This window comes from Dipodomys spectabilis, unplaced genomic scaffold (genome assembly GCF_019054845.1).
Source record: "Dipodomys spectabilis isolate Male_0828 unplaced genomic scaffold, ASM1905484v1 ptg000228l, whole genome shotgun sequence".
In the NCBI taxonomy this organism is placed as follows: Eukaryota; Metazoa; Chordata; class Mammalia; order Rodentia; family Heteromyidae; genus Dipodomys; species Dipodomys spectabilis.
Genome location: NW_024870905.1, coordinates 11,195,637 through 11,214,702, shown reverse-complemented (window position 1 = coordinate 11,214,702; position 19,066 = coordinate 11,195,637). Strand labels below are relative to the sequence as shown.

At 44.1% G+C, this 19,066-nt stretch overlaps 1 protein-coding gene across 2 annotated transcripts in view; it reads left to right on the top strand.

Moving 5' to 3' along the window:
- The window catches only part of Scaper (S-phase cyclin A associated protein in the ER), a 214,986-nt gene that overhangs the window by 152,101 nt on the left and 43,819 nt on the right, over window positions 1–19,066 (top strand). For both annotated transcript variants that reach the window (XM_042697751.1, XM_042697750.1), the window contains exons 26-27: window positions 12,704–12,936; window positions 16,603–16,758. In XM_042697751.1, the coding sequence (XP_042553685.1) occupies window positions 12,704–12,936; window positions 16,603–16,758 (389 nt within the window). The remainder of the gene's footprint in view (window positions 1–12,703; window positions 12,937–16,602; window positions 16,759–19,066) is intronic.

Below are 19,066 nucleotides of genomic sequence, written 5' to 3'. Positions count from 1 at the left end.
TTTCTCAGAAGGAATTTTATTTTTTTTTTTTATTGTAAAGCTATTATACAGAGGGTTACAGTTACATGAGCAAGGTAATGAGTACACTTCCTATTGAGCATTGTTACCCCCTCCATTGTTTTCCCCCTACCATCCCTTCACTCCCTACCTTCCCCGAGGTTCTTTTTTTTTTTTAATTGTGATTAAGTGATTACATAATTTCCCAGATTTCACAGTATTGTGGAATAATGACGCTCATTTAAAGTCACAAGCTCATTCTAACTTTTCTGGAGCAAATTGTCTGTCACGGTCTATAACATATAACGGTGTACACATATACACCATACATGTGATCAGCAGCATGGGGATATTTAGTAGTGGTTCGACCAGATGAGTGGAAGTTCTTTGTTTCTTAAGTCCTGTTAATTTTGTCGTATCACCTAACATTTTGGATTTAACATCCACTTATCAGGGAGACCGTGTACCGTTTGTCTCTTTGCTCTTGGCTTACCTCGCTCAACATGATTTCTTCTAGCTCCATCCATTTCCCTGCAAATGCCATTATTTTGTCATTTCTAATGGCTGCATAATATTCCATTGTGTATAGATACCACGATTTTTGGATCCATTCATCTGTGGTGGGGCATCTAGGTTGTTTCCATATCCTAGCTATTGTGAACGGTGCTGCAATAAACATGGAGGTGCACGTGTCCTTGTATATTGGTTCCTGTTGTTCAGGGTAGATGCCTAGAAGTGGTATGACTGGGTCATAAGGGAGGTCAATCTTTAGCTTTCTAAGGACCCTCCAGACTGCTTTCCAAAGTGGTTGTATAAGTGTACATTCCCACCAGCAGTGTAATAGGGTTCCTCGTTCTCCACATCCCCTCCAGCATTTGTCGTTGGCTGATTTGTGGATGTGGGCCATTCTGACTGGGATAAGGTGGTATCTCAGGGTTGTCTTTATTTGCATTTCCTTCACCACCAGGGATGATGAACATTTCCTCATGTGTTTCTTTGCCATTTTTATTTCTTCATTTGAGAAGTCCCTCTTTAGTTCCCTTGCCCATTTAGTAATTGGTTTGTTAGGTTTGGGAGGGATTAGTTTCTTGAGTTCCCTGTATATACTAGATGTTAGCCCCTTGTCTGATATATTGCTGGTAAATATTTTTTCCCAATTAGTTGGTTGTCTTTCTAGCTTGGTTGCGATAGATTTAGCTGTGCAGAAGCTTTTTATTTTAAGGTAGTCCCATTTGTCGAGTCTCTCTCCAACTTGTTGTGACCCTAGGACTCTGTTCAGGAAGTTCCTTCCTGTGCCTATTAGTTCAAGTGTCTCTCCTACTCTGTCCTGCGGTAGTTTCAGAGATTCAGGTTTAATGTTAAGGTCTTTAATCCATTTTGAGTTGATGTTGGTGCATGGTGATAGGCTGGGGTCCACTTTTAGTTTTCGGAAGGAATTTTAAAAATATATGAAACAAGTGAATGAATCATGATCTAGTAGAACATAAAACCCCCGGTTCTTGTTTACTACAGACCTTCTGGCTCTTTGGAACACACATTAGCTGTGTGGAATTTGTTTCTACAATCTTTTGGGGTTTGGGTTTAGGTTTTTTGTTGTTGTTGTTGTTTTGTTTTGTTTGGCTTTTTTTGTGTGTGTGTGCAGGGGCTTGTCCCTGAGCTGCTCTTGCTCAAGGCTAGCACTACTACCACTTGAGCCACAGCTCCACTTCCAGCTTTTTGCTGGTTAAAATCTCACAGACTTTCTTGCCTGAGTTGACTTTGAACTATGATCCTCAAATCTCAGCCTCCTAAGATGACTGAGTGGAATTCTTTTTTCTTTTTTTTTTTTTTTTTTTTGCTTATGTGGCGCTGAGGAAACGAACCCAGGCCTCTTGCATGCAAGGCAAGCGCTCTACCACTGAGCCACCTTCCCAGGCCCCCAGAATGGGGTTCTTAAGATTAAACTCTCAAGGAATTTATTTGGAGCCCTGCAAATCCAGTTCATTTAGACAGGTTTCCACTAGGAATAGAAGCAAATATTGACATATATCTCCTATGAAGATTTATAAGACACTAAAATGGATTTCTTTCTTCATTAAAGTAATTAAGTATCTGCTCAGCCAAGATCCCTCTATGGCACAGAACAGTAGGCTGATCATCTCAAAAGATGTCTCTTTAAGACCAATCATACATATTGAACGGTAATTTAAAAAAAAAAAAAAAAGACCAGTGAAAAAGATCAAAATGACAACCAGGAAGCCCCAGACCCTTACTCACAGAAACACTCAATAATGACCCACCCAAAATACTTGGATAACCCAATGATAAAGTTGCAGTCCCCCAGGCAAGCTGAAAGCTGAGCTTGGTCATACTAAAACAAAGAAGAGCAGTTGCAGTGTACCTGGGATTAGCCCTCCCCAGCCAGCACAGCCTCCTGCCAGAGAAGAAAGCTTTGGCTCGTGGTTTGTCGGGAGCAAGGCTGGAGGACAGGAGTGGGAAGAGAACAATGGGATGTGTACCCCGTGTGTAAGCTTTCTGGAGCGGTTCCTGCTGGACTCAGTCTCTGCCTTGCATGACCCTGAGCTCTGAGGCTATCATGGGGTTCACTGAAGCCAAACCAGAGCAGGAGTGGTTCCCTGTCCTACTGGAGGCCCACGGTCCTTCAGAGGCCAGAGCAACATGGTGTAATCAGGAAAAAAGCTCAGCTGTCAGCTTCTCTCTAGGAAAGAGAAAAGGTGTGGAGCCCTGTGCTCCAGCCTGTTAGTGGGTACCATTCTTGGGGTGATCCTCAGGGGCCAACCTACTTTGGATGTTGCCGAGAGCAAGAGGGAACAGAAAGGCTTTGCTCCTATAGAGACTGCAGGACTGTGCGCAGATACCAGCGGCAGAGAGAGAGATGACTACCTCCTGAAAAGGCAAGCCAGCACAGCTTCCTGGAAAAGCACACAGAAGTTGTAAAGGTGCCAAAGGTCCCCCGAATCTCCAGCAGGCCAACTGATGAGAGTTGTTCCCTGCAGGAAGGTACACAAAGGACTGGAAGAGGTACACAGATTCATACAAAATTGTAAGATACACAAGGACACACAGCCCAAGCAGAGCACCACATGAAATCTTTACTGAAGAGATGTAGAAACTAGAGATGCATGAATGTGTACGAAGAATTTAGAAACAACTGTCATAAATATGTTCTATGAGAAAACATTATAGGTACAGAATGAGATTGTCAACAAAACCCATGGAATTGAATATAAAGAATGTGCTATAGGGCTTCAATAACAGACTTGATCAAGCAGAAGAAAAAAAGCAGCCAATTCAAAGGTAGGTCATTTGAAAAATCAGTGGATTCAAAAGAAGTAAGCCAGGCACATTGCATGCATGAAGCCCTGGGTTCAATTCCTCAGCACCACATACACAGAAAAGGCCAGAAGTGGCGCTGTGGCTCAAGTGGTTGAGTAAAAGAAGCCCAGGCCCAGAGTTCAAGCCCCAGGACTTGGGGATTTGGGGAAGAAAAAAAAGCCAGGCACAGTGTCTCACTCTTGTAATCCTAACTAGTTAGAAAATGGAGATTTAAGTTCAAAGCCAGCCTGAGCAAATAATAATAATAAGACCTTTTCTCAAGCAGTATCTGGGTAGAGTGACACTCTTGTCATCCCAGCTATGCTGGGGGCTGCGATCAGGAGGATCGCAGTTCCAGATCAGCTTGGGTTAAAAATTGTGAGACTCTATCTCAGAATAAGCTGGGTATGAAGGTACGCATCTGTCATTCCCAAGGGCTCAACAAATGGCAGAGAAAGCTGACAGTGGGATTGCATCAAGATAAAAAGCTTCTGTACAGTCACTAAGCTAAATACAGCCACTAAGCTAAATACAGCCACTAAGCTAAAAAGATAGCCTAAAGAACTGGAGATCTTTGCCACTATATGTCTGCAGAAATCTAACAACCCGAACCTAAAAGAAGCTCAAAAGCTCAACACCCAAACAATCATAATCCAATTACTTAGAAGATGTACAAATGACCATTGTCCCTGGCCATACAGGAAATGCAAATCAAAACAACATTGAAATTCAATTCCACGTCACTCCAGTCAAGTGTCCATTATCACAGACATGAACAAGAAATATGAAGATGGAGCCAGGTAACTTGGGAGAGATGGGGGAAGCAGTGACACAGATCAAGATGCATTGTGTTCATAAAATGACATGTTGAACCGAAACTCTTCATACAACTACTTAAAGATAATTAAAAAAAAACAAAACACCTCTAGCAAGTGCGGAATGCTAATGAACAAACGGAGACACGGAGAGGGGTTCATACAGCGAGCTCCTGAACCACAGAACCACGGCTAGGACCCTGGTCTTCTGAGTGCTGACCACAGCTTCCCTCTCAGTAAACTAGACTCACGTGTCCTCACTTTAATAAGAAAACAAATGAGTGGGGCACTGCTGGCTCACGCCTGTAATTCTGGCTACTCAGGAGGCTGAGATCTGAGGATCACATTTCAAAGCTAGCCTGAGAAGAAAAGTCTATGAGACTCTTACCTCCAATTAACCAGCAAAAAGCCTAAAAGGAGAGTGTTAGCCTTGAGAGACAAAGCTAAGGCACAGTGCCCATGCCCTAAGTCCAAGCCCCAGGACAAGGAAGGGAAGAGAAAGAGGGAAGGAGGAGAGAAAGGAGAAGAAGAAAGGAAGTAAAACTGAAGGGAAGAGAAGGGAGGGAAGGAAGGTAGAGAGGAAAACATAAACCATTTGTGACTTTGATACATATTTAATGCTGTGCCAGTGGGTAGGTTATAGTGAATAATCATTTAATTAAAAGATTTATAATTTTTTGATGTTTCCTCATGTTTTAAAGGCATTAAATATTTTATTAGCAGGTTTATTGTTAATTCATAGTGACCTGTACTTTCTGAAATATTTAAAGAATATGCTGATAAATCATATGTATGTAGTTTTTGGAGCCACGGAGGTTGTTAATTGAAAAGTGCTGTACCAGCCTTCAATAATTGATAGAACAGTGTCAGATCAAAGAGACCGATAGTGGGCATTTACGAAGGTGGCAAGAATGCCCTGGATGCAAACAAAGGGAATCCAAGTGCCACCTCGCAGCAAGGGGATTGTTTTTCACTTCGCTTTCTGCAGAGCTATCCTGGCACCTCGTGGATTTTCATTACAGCAGCGAGGCCTGCAGTGCTCTGCCTGCAATGTCTGAGTTGTACTCAGCAGCCAGCACTGCACTCCACGCTTAATTGCCTGGAGAGAAGGCCTTTGGCACCACATGTGACAATTCTCTTTCTGATGCCAGTTGCATCTTGTTTCCTTCTCTCTGCCCTGTGGAGCTCTGGCTTGGATGGGCTGCTATACCTAGTCTTTCCCTTCATCAAAAGTGCCAGCTCTTAGCCAGGTGCTGGTGGCTCACACCTGTCATCCTAACTACTGAGGAGGCTGAGATCTGAGGATTGTGGTTCGAAGTCAGCTTGGGCAGAAAAGTCCCCATGAGACTCATCTCCAACTAACCACTCAGAAACTGGAACTGGAGCTGTGGCTCAAAGTGGTAGAGTGCTAGCCTTGAGTGAAAAGCAGCTCAGGGACAGTGCCCAGGCCCTGAGTTCAAGCCCCACAACTGACCAAAAAAAAAAAAAAAAATACAGTGATCCCTCCCCTGTTGTGAGAGGCATTCCAGAAACTCTCAAGCTAGGTGAGAATCCACAAAGTAGCAGACTTTGGTAGTTGTCCCTCGCTTCATCGCAGCTCATTTACTGTTACTTTGTGGATTTTCAACCTATCATCACTGAGGGTCTCTGGAAACTCCAGATAGGTGAGGGATCATTATTTGTTTGTGGTATCTTTTTTTTAACCTGCGATACAGTGAAGCCGCAGTAAGTGAACCATGATATATGATATGGTGAGGGCCGACTGTTTAGTTACCATGTAAACTCATTAATGGAGTACTTACCTGAGTGGGAAACAGACATCTCTGCCATCTTAGCAAAGATTTCCTCAACACTGCTTTCAAATATGGACAAGTAAAGCAAATAAATCATTAAAGAGTTAAGAATTTTTTTCACTTGGTTTAGTGCACATAGATAGAAATCCGTTACCAGTCAGCTCCTCAGGAAGCTGAGATCTGAGAATCAGAGTTTGAAGCCAGCCCAGTTAAGAAAGGCTGTGAGATTCTTACCTACAATGACCACAAAAAGCCAGAAATGGGGCTGTGGCTCAAGTGGGAGAGAGCTAGCTTTGAGCAAAAAAGCTAAGGGACAGCACTCAGACCCTGAGTTCGAGCTCCAGGACCAACACCGAAAATGAAATCTTATTACCACACTGGAGGAGAGAGGAAAACAGGATGAACTAAACCTAGCAAAGGTTAAGCGTCATACACATGCCCATGTATGCGTAGATGAGTGAAATGAGAGGAGCGAGGCTGGAAGGGAGACCAAGCCAGGACCAGGGAGAAGTAAACACAGAGCCCCCAGGTCAGGCTCCTCCCCGCACCCTGCATGCTGAGTCTGCATGCACATCCTGAGCATGGTGAGATTTGCATATAGATACAGCAGGCCTTCTGGCCTGAAACCAAACAGGAACATGCTTGCCATTAAAGTGGTCACACACAGCTACAGTCCTGTTTCTGTCCTTTCCACCCCTCCAGGGGTTTTATGAGCTGGGGGAAATGAACTGAAAGCATTCATGGTTGGCCTCTGCTCCGTTCATTCTCACCTGCGAATGCAGGCGTGGAGAGGAAAGGCAGCAATATCGGCTCCCATTAACACCTCCACTGTCGCCAAATGAAAGCCCGCACAGGCCGCACACCGGTGGGGCCTTAGTGGAGGTGCGTTCCCCTCCCAAGATGACTCACTTTCTCAAGAATTTGAGCAATAAAGGTTTAACAAACTCCTGTCTTTTAAAAAGTGTGCAGGTTTTACAACTAATACTTACCCTCCAGCCCATCCCAGCTGCTCCTCTCGACATGTTTAGCCAAGAAACAATGAAAACACTTCACAAAAACACTCAGCCTTAGTCATAAGCAACTAAAAAATCCCTAGACAACACACATTGGGGCTGAGGATGGGGCTCCGTGGTAGAGTGCTTGCCTAGTATGCATGAAGCCCTGGGTTCGATCCCTCAGTACCACATAAACAGAAAAGGCCAGAAGTGGCACTGTGGCTCAAGTGGTAGAGCGCTAGCCTTGAGCTGAAGAGCTGAGGGACAGTGCTCAGGCTCAGAATTCAAGACCCAGAGTAGGGGTGGGAAAAGTTCTAGATTCAAAAGTCTACCTACTGTGTGGTTCCAAGTTAGTAAATTTCTGGAAAATTCGAAGTTATTTTAATGGCAGACTTTCAGTGCTTCTCTAGTGCCCAGGGATGAATGGAAATGCTGACTCCAAAGGGCAGGACAGCACTCTTCAGATAATGAAACCATTCTGTGATGGTACTTTTATAGATTTGTATATTTATCAAAAGATTCATCAGTGCATATCTTGAAAGTATGCATTTGCTCAGTATTACTGGCTCACAACTATAATCCTAGCTACTCAGAATCTGAGGTCTGAGGATTGTGATTCAAATCCAGCCCAGGCAGTAAAAGCAGTGAAACTCTTTATCTCCAATAAACTACTCAAAAAGCCAGAATTGAAGCTGTTGCACAAGTGGTAGAGTACCAGCCTTGAGTGTAAAAACTCAGGGACAGCACCAAAGCCCTGAGTTCAAGGCACAGTACTGGTGCAAAAATGAATGGATGGATGAAAAGAAATGTATGTGTAGGTGAGAGGTTTTGATAATTGGTTATATGAGATGAGGAAGATGAAGCCAAAGTTTCTGGAAGGCCCTGGAAAGCTGGTAAGTGCACTTTTAAAAGCAGGAAGAATTGAAAGAGGATTGGCTCTTTTTTTTTTTCTTCATTGGTCATGGGGCTTGAACTCTGGGCCTGGGCACTGTCCCTCAGCTCTTCAGCTCCAGGCAAGCACTCTACCACTTGAGCCACAGCACCACTCCTGGTTTTCTGGTGGTTTGTTGGAGGTAAGAGTCTCATGGACTTTCCTAAACCCTGGCTGGCTTTGAACTGTGATCCTCAGATCTCAGCCTCCTGAGTAGCTAGGACTACAGGCATGAGTCACTGATGCCTGGCTAAGAGGATTGTCTTTTTAAAGGAAGAGTTCTTATAGTTAAGATCTCAACTGTGAGATCTTCAGTGGCAGTACTGAGCGGAAGGGGTATTATTTGCTGTAAAATGCTAAATTATTAATGTAGGAATTCCCCACTAAGGCGCTAGGAAGCCAGGTGTTTTATGCTTGCAGGTACTTACCATCTGCCTTGCTTTGTGCTCAGGCAAGCGTGCACATAGGCACACACCTCTCGTTTTCACACGTGCCTTCCTCTAGTCCGTTAGCCCTGTGGCTTCCATTTTACAAGTGAACTGATTTGAGTTTGGGAAAGTGAATACAAGCTGTTTTGGTAGTCATTGCCCTGGTATGGGTTTGGTGCCTTCAGTGCCTCTGAGCTTAGCCTTGTGTTCATGGAACTCTGACTATCAAAAGCATAGAGGTCATATCAAATTTATATAAAACTCAGAGTGATGGACAACCTGTGTGTGATGATCAGGACAGAAATAGATCTCAGTAGGCTGGGGGTTTAGTTGAAAAAAAATCAGCTACATGCTGAGCGCTGTCGACTCATACCTGTTATCTAAGGATTGTGGTTCAAAGCCAGCCCAGGCAAGAAGTCTGTGAAACTCTTTATAATTAACCACCAAGAACAAAAAGTGGAGCTGTGGCTCAAGTGATAGAGCAAATAGCCTCGAGTGAAAAAGCTAAGGGACAGTGCCCAGGCCCTGAGTTCGAGCCCTAGTACCATCATACACACATTAGCTACAAGGTGTGATGTTTAGAGGTATCTCATTTTTCTGGCATATCATTGGAGAAAACTGGGGCCCACAATTTCAGCATGGAAGTGGCGCTGTGGCTCAAGTGGTAGAGCACTAGCCTTGAGCTGAAGAGCTGAGGGACAGCATTCAGGCCCAGAGTTCAAGCCCCACGACTGACAAAAAGAAAAAAAGGAAACTGTCCAGCATGTGTCATGACTTTTTTTTTTAATAAAATGATGACATAGAATAGAATAAGAGGATTCCATTCTTACTGTGCAAGAGAGAGTAATCCAGAGGATGGCAGCACTGGAAAGCATGCCATGCAAGACACAGATGGTAAAATTATCACTAGATGTACGTGAATGCTATTTTGGAATTCAAATGGCTCTTGCATCAGGAAGCAAGCCTGAGGTGATGGGGGCAGAAGAAAGAAAAGTCCAGAGCCAGCAGGGTCTGCAGAGCTAGCAGCAGGATGGACGTTGACTTAGATACAATGAACTATGTGGGTTTTCTAAAATTGGAAGGCCTTACTCAGCGAGCAGTTAGTGAGCACCATACGACTGAGGCTAGCAGATTGATACTAAGGACGAAGCCCATGAGTTGTATGGGGACATCTTCTAGTTCATCACTAGATAATGACTGTGAGGCCTTTCTGACTCTAGGGCTCTTAATTTCCCCAGCTCTTCAAGGCACTCTATCGTTATAATTATTACAATGGCAGACATTACTTTCTACATGGCTTTCCTGCTTAGCTATGTTCCTGTGGGCATCGGTATACCTGCTTTCACCTCCTTCTTTGTTGGTGTTTATTACTGCCTGGTTCTTGCTTGTATTCCAACACATGAAATTACTTGGACAACTTTAGGGTCGTGAGCAAAACCTACATAATAATAGAATCTGAGACCTGGAAGAGGCCTTAGAGGTTAGCCAATCCAGTCTCATACCAGGAAAGTTAGAGTAGTTTGAGAATAATCACTAAAGATGAGTCAGGCCCCCTGAATTTAAGAAACTACTCTACTGTGAATTAACTTTGCCATCTTCCATAAGTCATTTCACCTTTCTGAGCCCCTGTTTATTCGTGTGCATAAAAGGTGCATAAATATATGTGTACCTATACACATGTGTCACATAAGTGTGTATATGTATACATACATTAACGTATGCATATATATGTGTGTTTGTATATATACCAGTATCCAGCTTCAATTTTCATTGGTATATTTTTATCTTTTTATTAAACATCAAGTTCCATGATGACATTTTCAGACATGCTCTTGCATTTTTGCATTCTTCCTTCCAGAACTGTCACACTTTGACACTGTTTGCTGCTACTTTTCTCTTCTATACTGTACCTTTTTTTTGGGGGGGAAGGGAGGAGTCCGGTCGTGAGGCCTGAACTCTGGGCCTGGGTGCTGTCCCTCAGCTCTTCAGCTCAAGGCTAGCGCTCTACCACTTGAGCCACAGCACCACTTCCAGCTTTTTGCTTTTGTGGTGCTGAGGAATCGAACCCAGGGCCTCATGCATGCAAGGCAAGCACTCTGCCACTGAGCCACCTTCCCAGCCCCTCTCAAAAGTCTTAATAACTCCTTGGTTCTTTAACTGTATTCTTTCAAATGCAGTTAATGAGTAAAATACTTTTAACTAAACAAAAGATTGCTCCAAGAACCTTCATATATGTGTAGTGTTTTCTTTTAAATGTTTCATGATGAGGGGGCTGGGAAAGTGGCTCAGTGTAGAGCGCTTGCCTTGCATGCATGAGGCCCTGGGTTCGATTCCTCAGCACCACATAAGCAGAAAAAGCCGGAAGTAGGGCTGAGGCTCAAGTGGTAGAGTGCTAGCCTTGAGCTGAAGAGCTGAGGGACAGCGCCCAGGCCCAGAGTTCAGGCCCCACGACCAACAAAATAAAAAAATAATTTAAAAAATTAAATGTTTCATTATGAAAAGCAATGTGAATTGTTGGGGGAAGAAAGGAATATAAAAGTTGGTGATGAATGAAGAACCCTGACATTACCCAGAAATATGTTAGTGGTCCGCTCATCTTGTTCATGGGAAGACAGAGAGAGGTGTTTCCTTGGGGGAGTTGTTGGCTTCGTTTGAAAACTTAGGTGATTGAACACATAGCTTACATTTTCTCTGTCTGTATTGCCCACTGATTTTACAGTAAATAAAATCATATCCCCTTAAGAAAAAGCACAGGAACGAAAGAAAAGCAGTTTTTCTTTTTAAATCTGGAAGGCAGATAATGTGATACACCTAAAAATGAAAAATCTAAACTAGCAGGAAGAATACCAGAAGAAAATGTGTGCCACAAATCTCCAAAAGACTTATTACAGAAATCTCAGAAAATGAGGGTAAAGGCCAGATGTGGTGGCACTCGCCTGTAATCTCAGCATTTTGGAGTCTGAGGCAGAAGGAGTGAGAGTCCCAGGTCACCTAGACCAGGTAGCGAGGACTGTCAAAAAACAGGAAAAAGAAAATGAGGGTACACATAGGGCTGAGAGGAGACTGTTGAGAGTCTCAATAAGAGGCAGCGTAGATGCTCTGTGTGCCCAGGCCTCGTCTGCTACACTCACAGCCAGATCCTGCCCCGCCCACCCATGGCAGAGGACCAGGCCACTTACTCAGACATGGACATCAGATACAGCCACATAAAGACAGGGTATGAACCTCAGAGTTCAGGTTTGGAGAATATAGAATTCTTTATAGCGAAGCTAAGTGATTAAAGAGAACAAACATGAAAATGTGGACATTTGGATCCCCCATGGGAAAAGTTGGGCTCTACCTAATCCTCCAGATTGAAACTTGTCACACGGCTTGTGATTGGCTCCAGATTGTAGTACACTTAACTGACTTACCTGTGTGTGAATCTCAAATAGGAGCAAAACCTCAAGATGACCACATGCTTGAGGGTATTCTCCAACCTGAAACACAGAGAAAGAACTCAAAGGAAATATCAAGCAAGAAAGAACAAAGACAAGAATTCGTGGTTCACACCTGTAATCCCAGCTACTCAGGAGGCTGAGATCTGAGGCTTGAAGCCAGCCAGGCAGGAAAGTTTGTGAGATTCTTTTCTCCATTTAACCAGCAAACAGCCAGAAGTAGAGGCAAGGCTTGAGTGGTAGAGTGCCAGCCAGTCTTGAGTAAAAAGAACCAAGTGAAAGCACAAGGCCCTGAGTTCAAGCCCCAATACCCACATTAAATAAATAAATAAAATGATGTAATATCACAAAGATGAGTAGATACTATACCATGAAATAAAAACAAGTTAGTATAATTTTCAAAAGCTAAAAGGTACTTTTGAAATTAAACATATTAATTGATAACATGAAAATCTTAGAAGGACTGACTGGAAAACAAGGAACTCTCCAAGTAAGTACAGCAAGGCACAAAGAGATAAAGGTAGGAGGGAAATACGTAAGAAGATTAGAGGCTCAATCCCAGTCCAAAATCTAACTTCAGTAAAATTGGGTTCTTTAGAAAATGCAAAAGGAGAAACAGAAAAGGAAAAATGGTTAAAGAAAAAAATTAAGAAAAAGCAATGTTTTCTTTTTTCTATCTATTGATACAATATTTTAGTATAGTTCAGTGCTGTGTGTGTGTGTGTTCGTGTACATTTAACACTCTTGTCCCCTTATCTTCCTGGTCTGATGGCTTTCTCAGTTGGAGAATGATATCAGTTCAGAATGATAACCTGTCCACTGTCACCAGACTAGAGAAGGCAAAGCTGAGATCTGACTTAGCCAACACGCCTGAGCATTCTGATCCATCCCTAATAGAATGTCCAAATAAATAATTTATGATTCTCAAAATGTAGTAACTCACCTCTATTTTGGTGGCTTTATTGAAACACAATTTACTTTTCTTCTTCTAGGTTTATGTTCCAGATGAAAATAATGCTATTTTGGGAAGAAACACAAATAAACAAGTTTTTGAAGGCTTGACAACTGGCCTTCTCAAAGTCAGTGCTGTGGTTTTGAGCTGCCTGATTGCCAATCGACCAGATGCAAACAGCCGGCCAGCAACACCAAAAATATCAACACAGGAAATGAGAAACAACCCCTCTCAAGGCGATGCTTTCAACAGCCGCATTCAGGATCTTATCAGGTATAAAATTGTTCTGTTTCTTAAGACTTTATTCTTTATTTAAATATACATATAAATATATATATATATACATATATATATGGTATTCAAACAACTTAAACTGTAGGGACCACAAGATGGCAGTGGTTCTTACTACACGACACACAAATTCCTAGTAAAGAATGCACCAGATTTTGTAGAGAAGGAAAATCCCCTAATGAAAAGCAACATAGCAACTTAGTGAAGAACTCAGCTACCATTTTGTTTGTTTGTTTGAACTTAGAGTTTCAGGCTTTTATTTGGCTTTTTTCTGCTCAGGACTGATGCTCTACTACTTTGAGCCACAGCTCCACTTCTGGCTTTTTTGCTGGTTAATTGGAAATAAGAGTCCCATGGACTTTCCTGCCCACAATCCTCAGATCTCAGCCTCCAGAGTAGCTAGGACGACAGATGTGAGCTACCAGCACCACACTCTGCTGCCGTTCTTGATATTCAGACGTGTGATGCGAGCGTTGTACAGTGTCAGAGTCTTTACATCTTTCCTGATGGCAACTCTTTCCACCTCGAGGAAGGTCTGACAGGTCCCTCTGTTCATCGCTGGTTATAAATCTGGTTGAGACTGCAAATAAGAGACACAGCTACCATGTATGGAATGCCCATCACATGGAAGGTAGTGTGGCAGAGTCTTTGCAGCCCTGCAGGTCTAGGGTTTCTAATCGATTTTATAAATGAGGAAATTGCTCAGAGAGGTTAAGTGCTTTGGCCAAAATTATTTAATAAGTTAAAAGGGAGGTAGGTGAGCAGAGACTGGAACTCACCTCCAGTCGCTTCCCCAGCATCTGCAGCAGTGTGGCAGCTCCTGACACCTGTTCGAGGTCAGCCCTGCTTCCTTCCAAGGTCTCTTTTCCTCTGGGGAAATTTACTCGTGCTTTGGCATCTGAACTCCTGTTCCCTTTGAGGCAGGTGGAACATTTAATTTCCCAGCAGGGTTCCATCTGCTGTTGATCAGTTGCCTGCCCCACCAGTGAGCCACTGCTCTGTGGTCTGCACTGATCTCTGCCCCCTCCCCCTCCAAATCCATGCAATTTGTTGCTCTCTCGAACTTACCATAGGTTAATAGGAGGGGTGGGGTGGGGGGAAAAAAGCCATTCTTCTTCTGCCTTTGCTTCTTTCACAGATCATAAATTTCCTGGGGCTTCTTGGGCCGCCTTCCTGGGAGCAGTTGTTTGATTCGCATCTCCCTCACCCCTGGTCACTGTGTTCCCTCATCGCTTGGTCTGCCTGCCCCCTTTCTCCAAGCATATTTATGGCTGGAGCGCACCAGGCCCTCTGGGTCCACAGCCATTTATCTTATAGCACTTGACTTTTACCCTCCCTGCCCTGGCTCTCAGTCGCTTGATCCCATTCAATTTCCTCATGTCCTTCCGGTCAGTAGAGACCCTAGCCCTCTCCACTGGTCAATGTCATTCCAGCCCAGCGTTATTCCTGAGGCTGTTCATCCTGTGTAGCAGCCCTGTGTTCAGACGGTTTAGCCACGTGCCTGGGCAGCAATGAGCCAGAAGGCCTGGCTTGATGCTCCATTGGACCAGTGGCCTTCCGGGAGGAACATGCTTGCATGTTCATATCTATTTATTATGTAATCACCACACTCTTCATAAAGGAGGGAGGTACTGGGAAATAAGTGGCAGGGGGGTTCTGCCAAACCAAAGAGCTCCTGTACCTGGCACGTACAGCAGTTGAGATCTGTGCTTGTTTCTCTGATTGGCCACTTTGGGTGGTGCCTGTGGGAGGTGCTATGTCTTGCACCTGTGCAGGATAGCCCACAGAGCACAGGGTGTCTACTGCACACTTGCTCTGGAGGTAGGTTCAAGAGGATCTCAGTTTGAGGCCAGCTCAAGCAAAAATGTAGCAAAACTATCCCACCAAAAAAGCCAGGCATAGGACTGAAGGTGGCTCAGTAGTAGAGTGCTTTCCTTGTATGCATGAGGCCCTGGGTTTGGTTCCTCAGCACCACATAAGCAGAAAAAGCTGCAAGTGGCGCTATGGCTCAAGTGGTAGAGCGCTAGCCTTGAGCTGAAGAGCCGAGGGATAGTGCCCAGGCCAATGATTGGCCAAAAAAAAAAAAAAAAAAAAGCCAGGCATAGTGCTTGCATGCTTGTAATTGCTACATGTGAGACACAAGTAAGATTTCAGTTCAAAGCTGGCCCAAGGCAAGAATGAGACCATGTTCTGAAAATAACTCATCAAAAAGAGCTGTGAGGATATGGCTCAAATTGTATAATACCTTTCTCACAAGCACAAGGCCTTGGATTAAAACTCTGCATTATACATGTGCACACGCTCACGTGCGTGCACACACACATACACATACACAAACTTTTAGTATTCGGATTTATGTTGGTTCACATAGGTCTGCTTGATTCATTTGAACTGTTATATAATTCTATAAATTCTTAGCTGGTTTGTCCATTTCCAGGAGGATGATAATTCCTTCCTTTTTCACATTTTCAAACCATGATTTAATACACGTATTGTAGAAATCTCTTGCTGCACTTAAGTGAGACTTTGTTGATGTTGTATACATAGAGGATTTTTGTGAATGAGATGACCGATGTAGGCTCAGCCTTCCCAGGTAACACCAAAATTGTCCTCCGCAAAAACAAGCAACTCCCGGGCTGGGAAGTTGGCTCAGTGGTAGAGCGCTTGCCTTACATGCTCGAGGCCCTGGGTTCGATTCCTCAGCACCACATAAGCAAAAAGAAAAAAAAAAGCCGGAAGTGGCGCTGTGGCTCAAGTGGTAGAGTGCTAGCCTTGAGCTGAAGAGCTGAGGGACAGGGACAGTGCCCAGGCCCAGAGTTCAGGTCCCACGACCGGACCCAAAAAAAAAAAAAAAAAAACAAGCAACTCCCATTTCCATAAGGCCTGGGAGGCACTTCTGTTTCTCTGTGAGTGTTTATTACCAGTGATGTAGTGTCCATCAGATTCCGCTGTAGAGCACAGAAACCTTTGTAGCACCTTTAAACAGAAAGAGTACAGGAAATTAGGTGCTTACAAAACTATCCAGGTTGAGTCTCAGAATGACTTCCAGAACAATCCTGCAAAGGTGAAATCAAGAGCTGCTATGGCTTGATGTAGGCTGTGATATTAAGACCAAGACAAAGAAGATCACTTTCTATCAATAAAGGGTATGACCCAGGAAGAGGAAATTCCCCGGGTTACCATAGATGTGCCAAATAATGCAGCGAGGATCATTTACCCAACACTTCTGGAATTATAAGCACTGATGAACACCAGTGCTATAATGGTGAGCCTCAGTTTCCTTTCTCAGGGATGTTGTTCATTCAGACCCTGCCTTTCCAACAGTTAGTTATTCAAAGCTTTTAGAATGTCAGTAGCCATCCACAGCAAGAACTCCAAAAATACATGGGGCTTTTGACCAGTAATTGTACTTCTGAAAGCAATCTGAAATATGACAAGGATTTGCACACAGAATATTTATCACATTGCATTTGTGTGTGTGTGTGTGTGTGTGTGTGTGTGCGCGTGTGTGCGCACGCGCATGCATGCATGTGTGCCGATACTAAGGCTTGAACTTAGGGCCTGCATGGGTGCTGTCTCTTAGCATTTTTGCTCAGGGCTGGCCTTCTACCACTTGAGTCACGCCTCATCTTTCTCCCCCCCACCTAGCTACGTGGTGAACATGGGCCTGATTGACAAGCTGCAAGGTTGCTTCCTGTCAGTACAAGGCCCAGTAGACGAGAATCCCAAGATGGCCATGTTCCTGCAGCATGCCACAGGACTCTTACACGGAATGTGTACACTGTGCTTTGCTATCACTGGAAGGTAAGACGTGACTTCAGAGCAGCTCTTGATGTGCAGCTCTCTGGTGTGCTGCTCTGCACCTGGCCTTCTTTCTTCTTTGCACTGGCTTTCCATCTTGAGACATGTGGTTGCAATTCTCATTCTGAGAGGGGGGCATGCTCCTGCCAAAGTCTGTATGTCCTATTGATGTCAGTACCTATTAAGACACGTAGGAGCTCATCTAGCCCCGTTCCACCAGGAGCCGGAGGAGTCAAATGATCTTCGTTGGGTCCCTCAGTCAGTGGCAAAACCTGGATCAAATCCAGTGTGACCCTCAGCACAGTGTATACAGTGGTGATAACATTTACCAGCCACTGCTTTCAGTGACAGTCCCCTACGTGTCTTGATTTTTCCCCGTTTCTCCTTCCATGAAGAAAGGAAGGTAGGAGCCATCCTACCCAAAATCACCCATAACCCCTGGGCATGGTTAAAGCAGTATGCTACTGGCTCCTACTGGCCTAACTGGCTGTGCAGCCATCCCACCCAGGCCCTCCTGTAGACCGTGCTCCTTCCTCTCCTCTCCTCAGAGAGGACTGAAAACCACCCTAAGAACATATCCCTCAAGCACAGTGAAGATGTGAATAACATAATGTCCTTGCTGGCTCACACCTGTCATCCTAGCTACTTATAAGGCTGAGATCTGAGGATCAGGGTTCAAAGCCAGCCAGGCAGGAAAAGTCCGTGGGACTCTTCTCCAGTGAACCACAGAAAACCAGAAGTAGTGTAGCTCAAGTGGTAGAATTCAAGCTCCACAACCACCACCACCACCACCAACAACAACAACAATAATAATAATAATGTCCTTACAATTAAATTCTAATTCGCATTTATTTGCATTAGGAATTTTTGTGTGTGTGCAAGTATTTGGGCTTGAGGGCCTGGATGCTGCCCTTTTTCTGCTCAAGACTGGTGCTCTACAACTTGAGCCACTGTTCCACTTACAGCTTTTTGGTGCTTAGTTGGAGAAGACTCACAGACTTCCTGCTCTGACTTTGAACCAAGATCCTCAGATTTCGGCTTCCTGAGTAGCTAGGATTACAGACATGAGCCACTAATACCCACTAGGAGTTTTCTATGTTACCTATTATGCGCTCTGTGTGTGTGTGTGTGTGCCTGTGTGTGTGTGTTTGTTACATATTATGCGCTGTATGTGTGTGTGTGTATGTGTCAGTCTGAGCCTGGGCACTGTCCCTCAGCTCTTCAGCTCAAGGCTAGCACTGTACCACTTGAGCCAAAGCACCACTTCCGGCTTTTCTGCGTATGTGGCACTGAGGTATTGAACCCAGGGCCTCATACATGCAAGGCAAGCACTCTACCATTGAGTTACCTTCCCAGCCCAGGAAGTATCTCTTAACCTTCTCATCCCAGCATCTACCCTGTGCCTGAGGCCAAGCTAGGAGGTAACAGTTCAGCTTGTGTGGGGTCAGTCTTATAAACCAATAGCTGCCAGGCAGTGTCCACAGAAGAGGACAGAACACCCTGGATTTGGCAACTAGGATCTGATTTCTCTCATAGATTGAGCAAGCGTACGGAGGACTGGAATAGCCTATCCACAGAAGGATTTGTGTAGAGGGTCTTTGAAGATCCATGTATAAGATGTTGAGTATCCGCGGGGCTAGTAGAAACAGAGGCAGAGAATGCAGAGATGGAATAAGTGCAGGGAGATAGCACAGGCTTGATGGAGACCGTCTGGACTGCCTCCAGAGTTCTGGCTTGACTGGTGCTCTTTTGGTGGTAGTGGTGGGGTTTGGTTTGGTTTGGTTTGGTTGTTTTGTTTTGTGTGCTGGTCCTGGGGCTTGAACACAGGGCCTTCCACTCTTGCTTAGCTTTTTTGCTCAGGGCTGGCACTCCACCCCTTGAACCACACCTCCACTTCCAGCATTTTGCTGATTCATTGGAGATAATGTCACAGACTTTACTGTCCTGGCTGGCTTTGAACTGTAATCTCAGCCTCCTAAGTAGCTAGGATCACAAGTATGAGCCACTGGTGCCAAGCCTCTGCCTTGAGCTTTTGATGGAGTAAATGATATAGTCTCTCAATTAAGGAAGATAGTTTTTTATAGAAGAAACATGAGTTTGTCTCTGATTCCTAAAGGTTTATCCAAGTATACCATACTCTATCTGTAGATGTGTGTTTGTGTCTGTCTGTCTGTCTTTCTCTCTATCGATCTGTACTTAATATATGCAGCTCATATGTCCTCTATATGTAGGGAATATATATATACATATATATACACATATATATGCATATACATAGATAGGGAATATATATATACATATATAGACACAC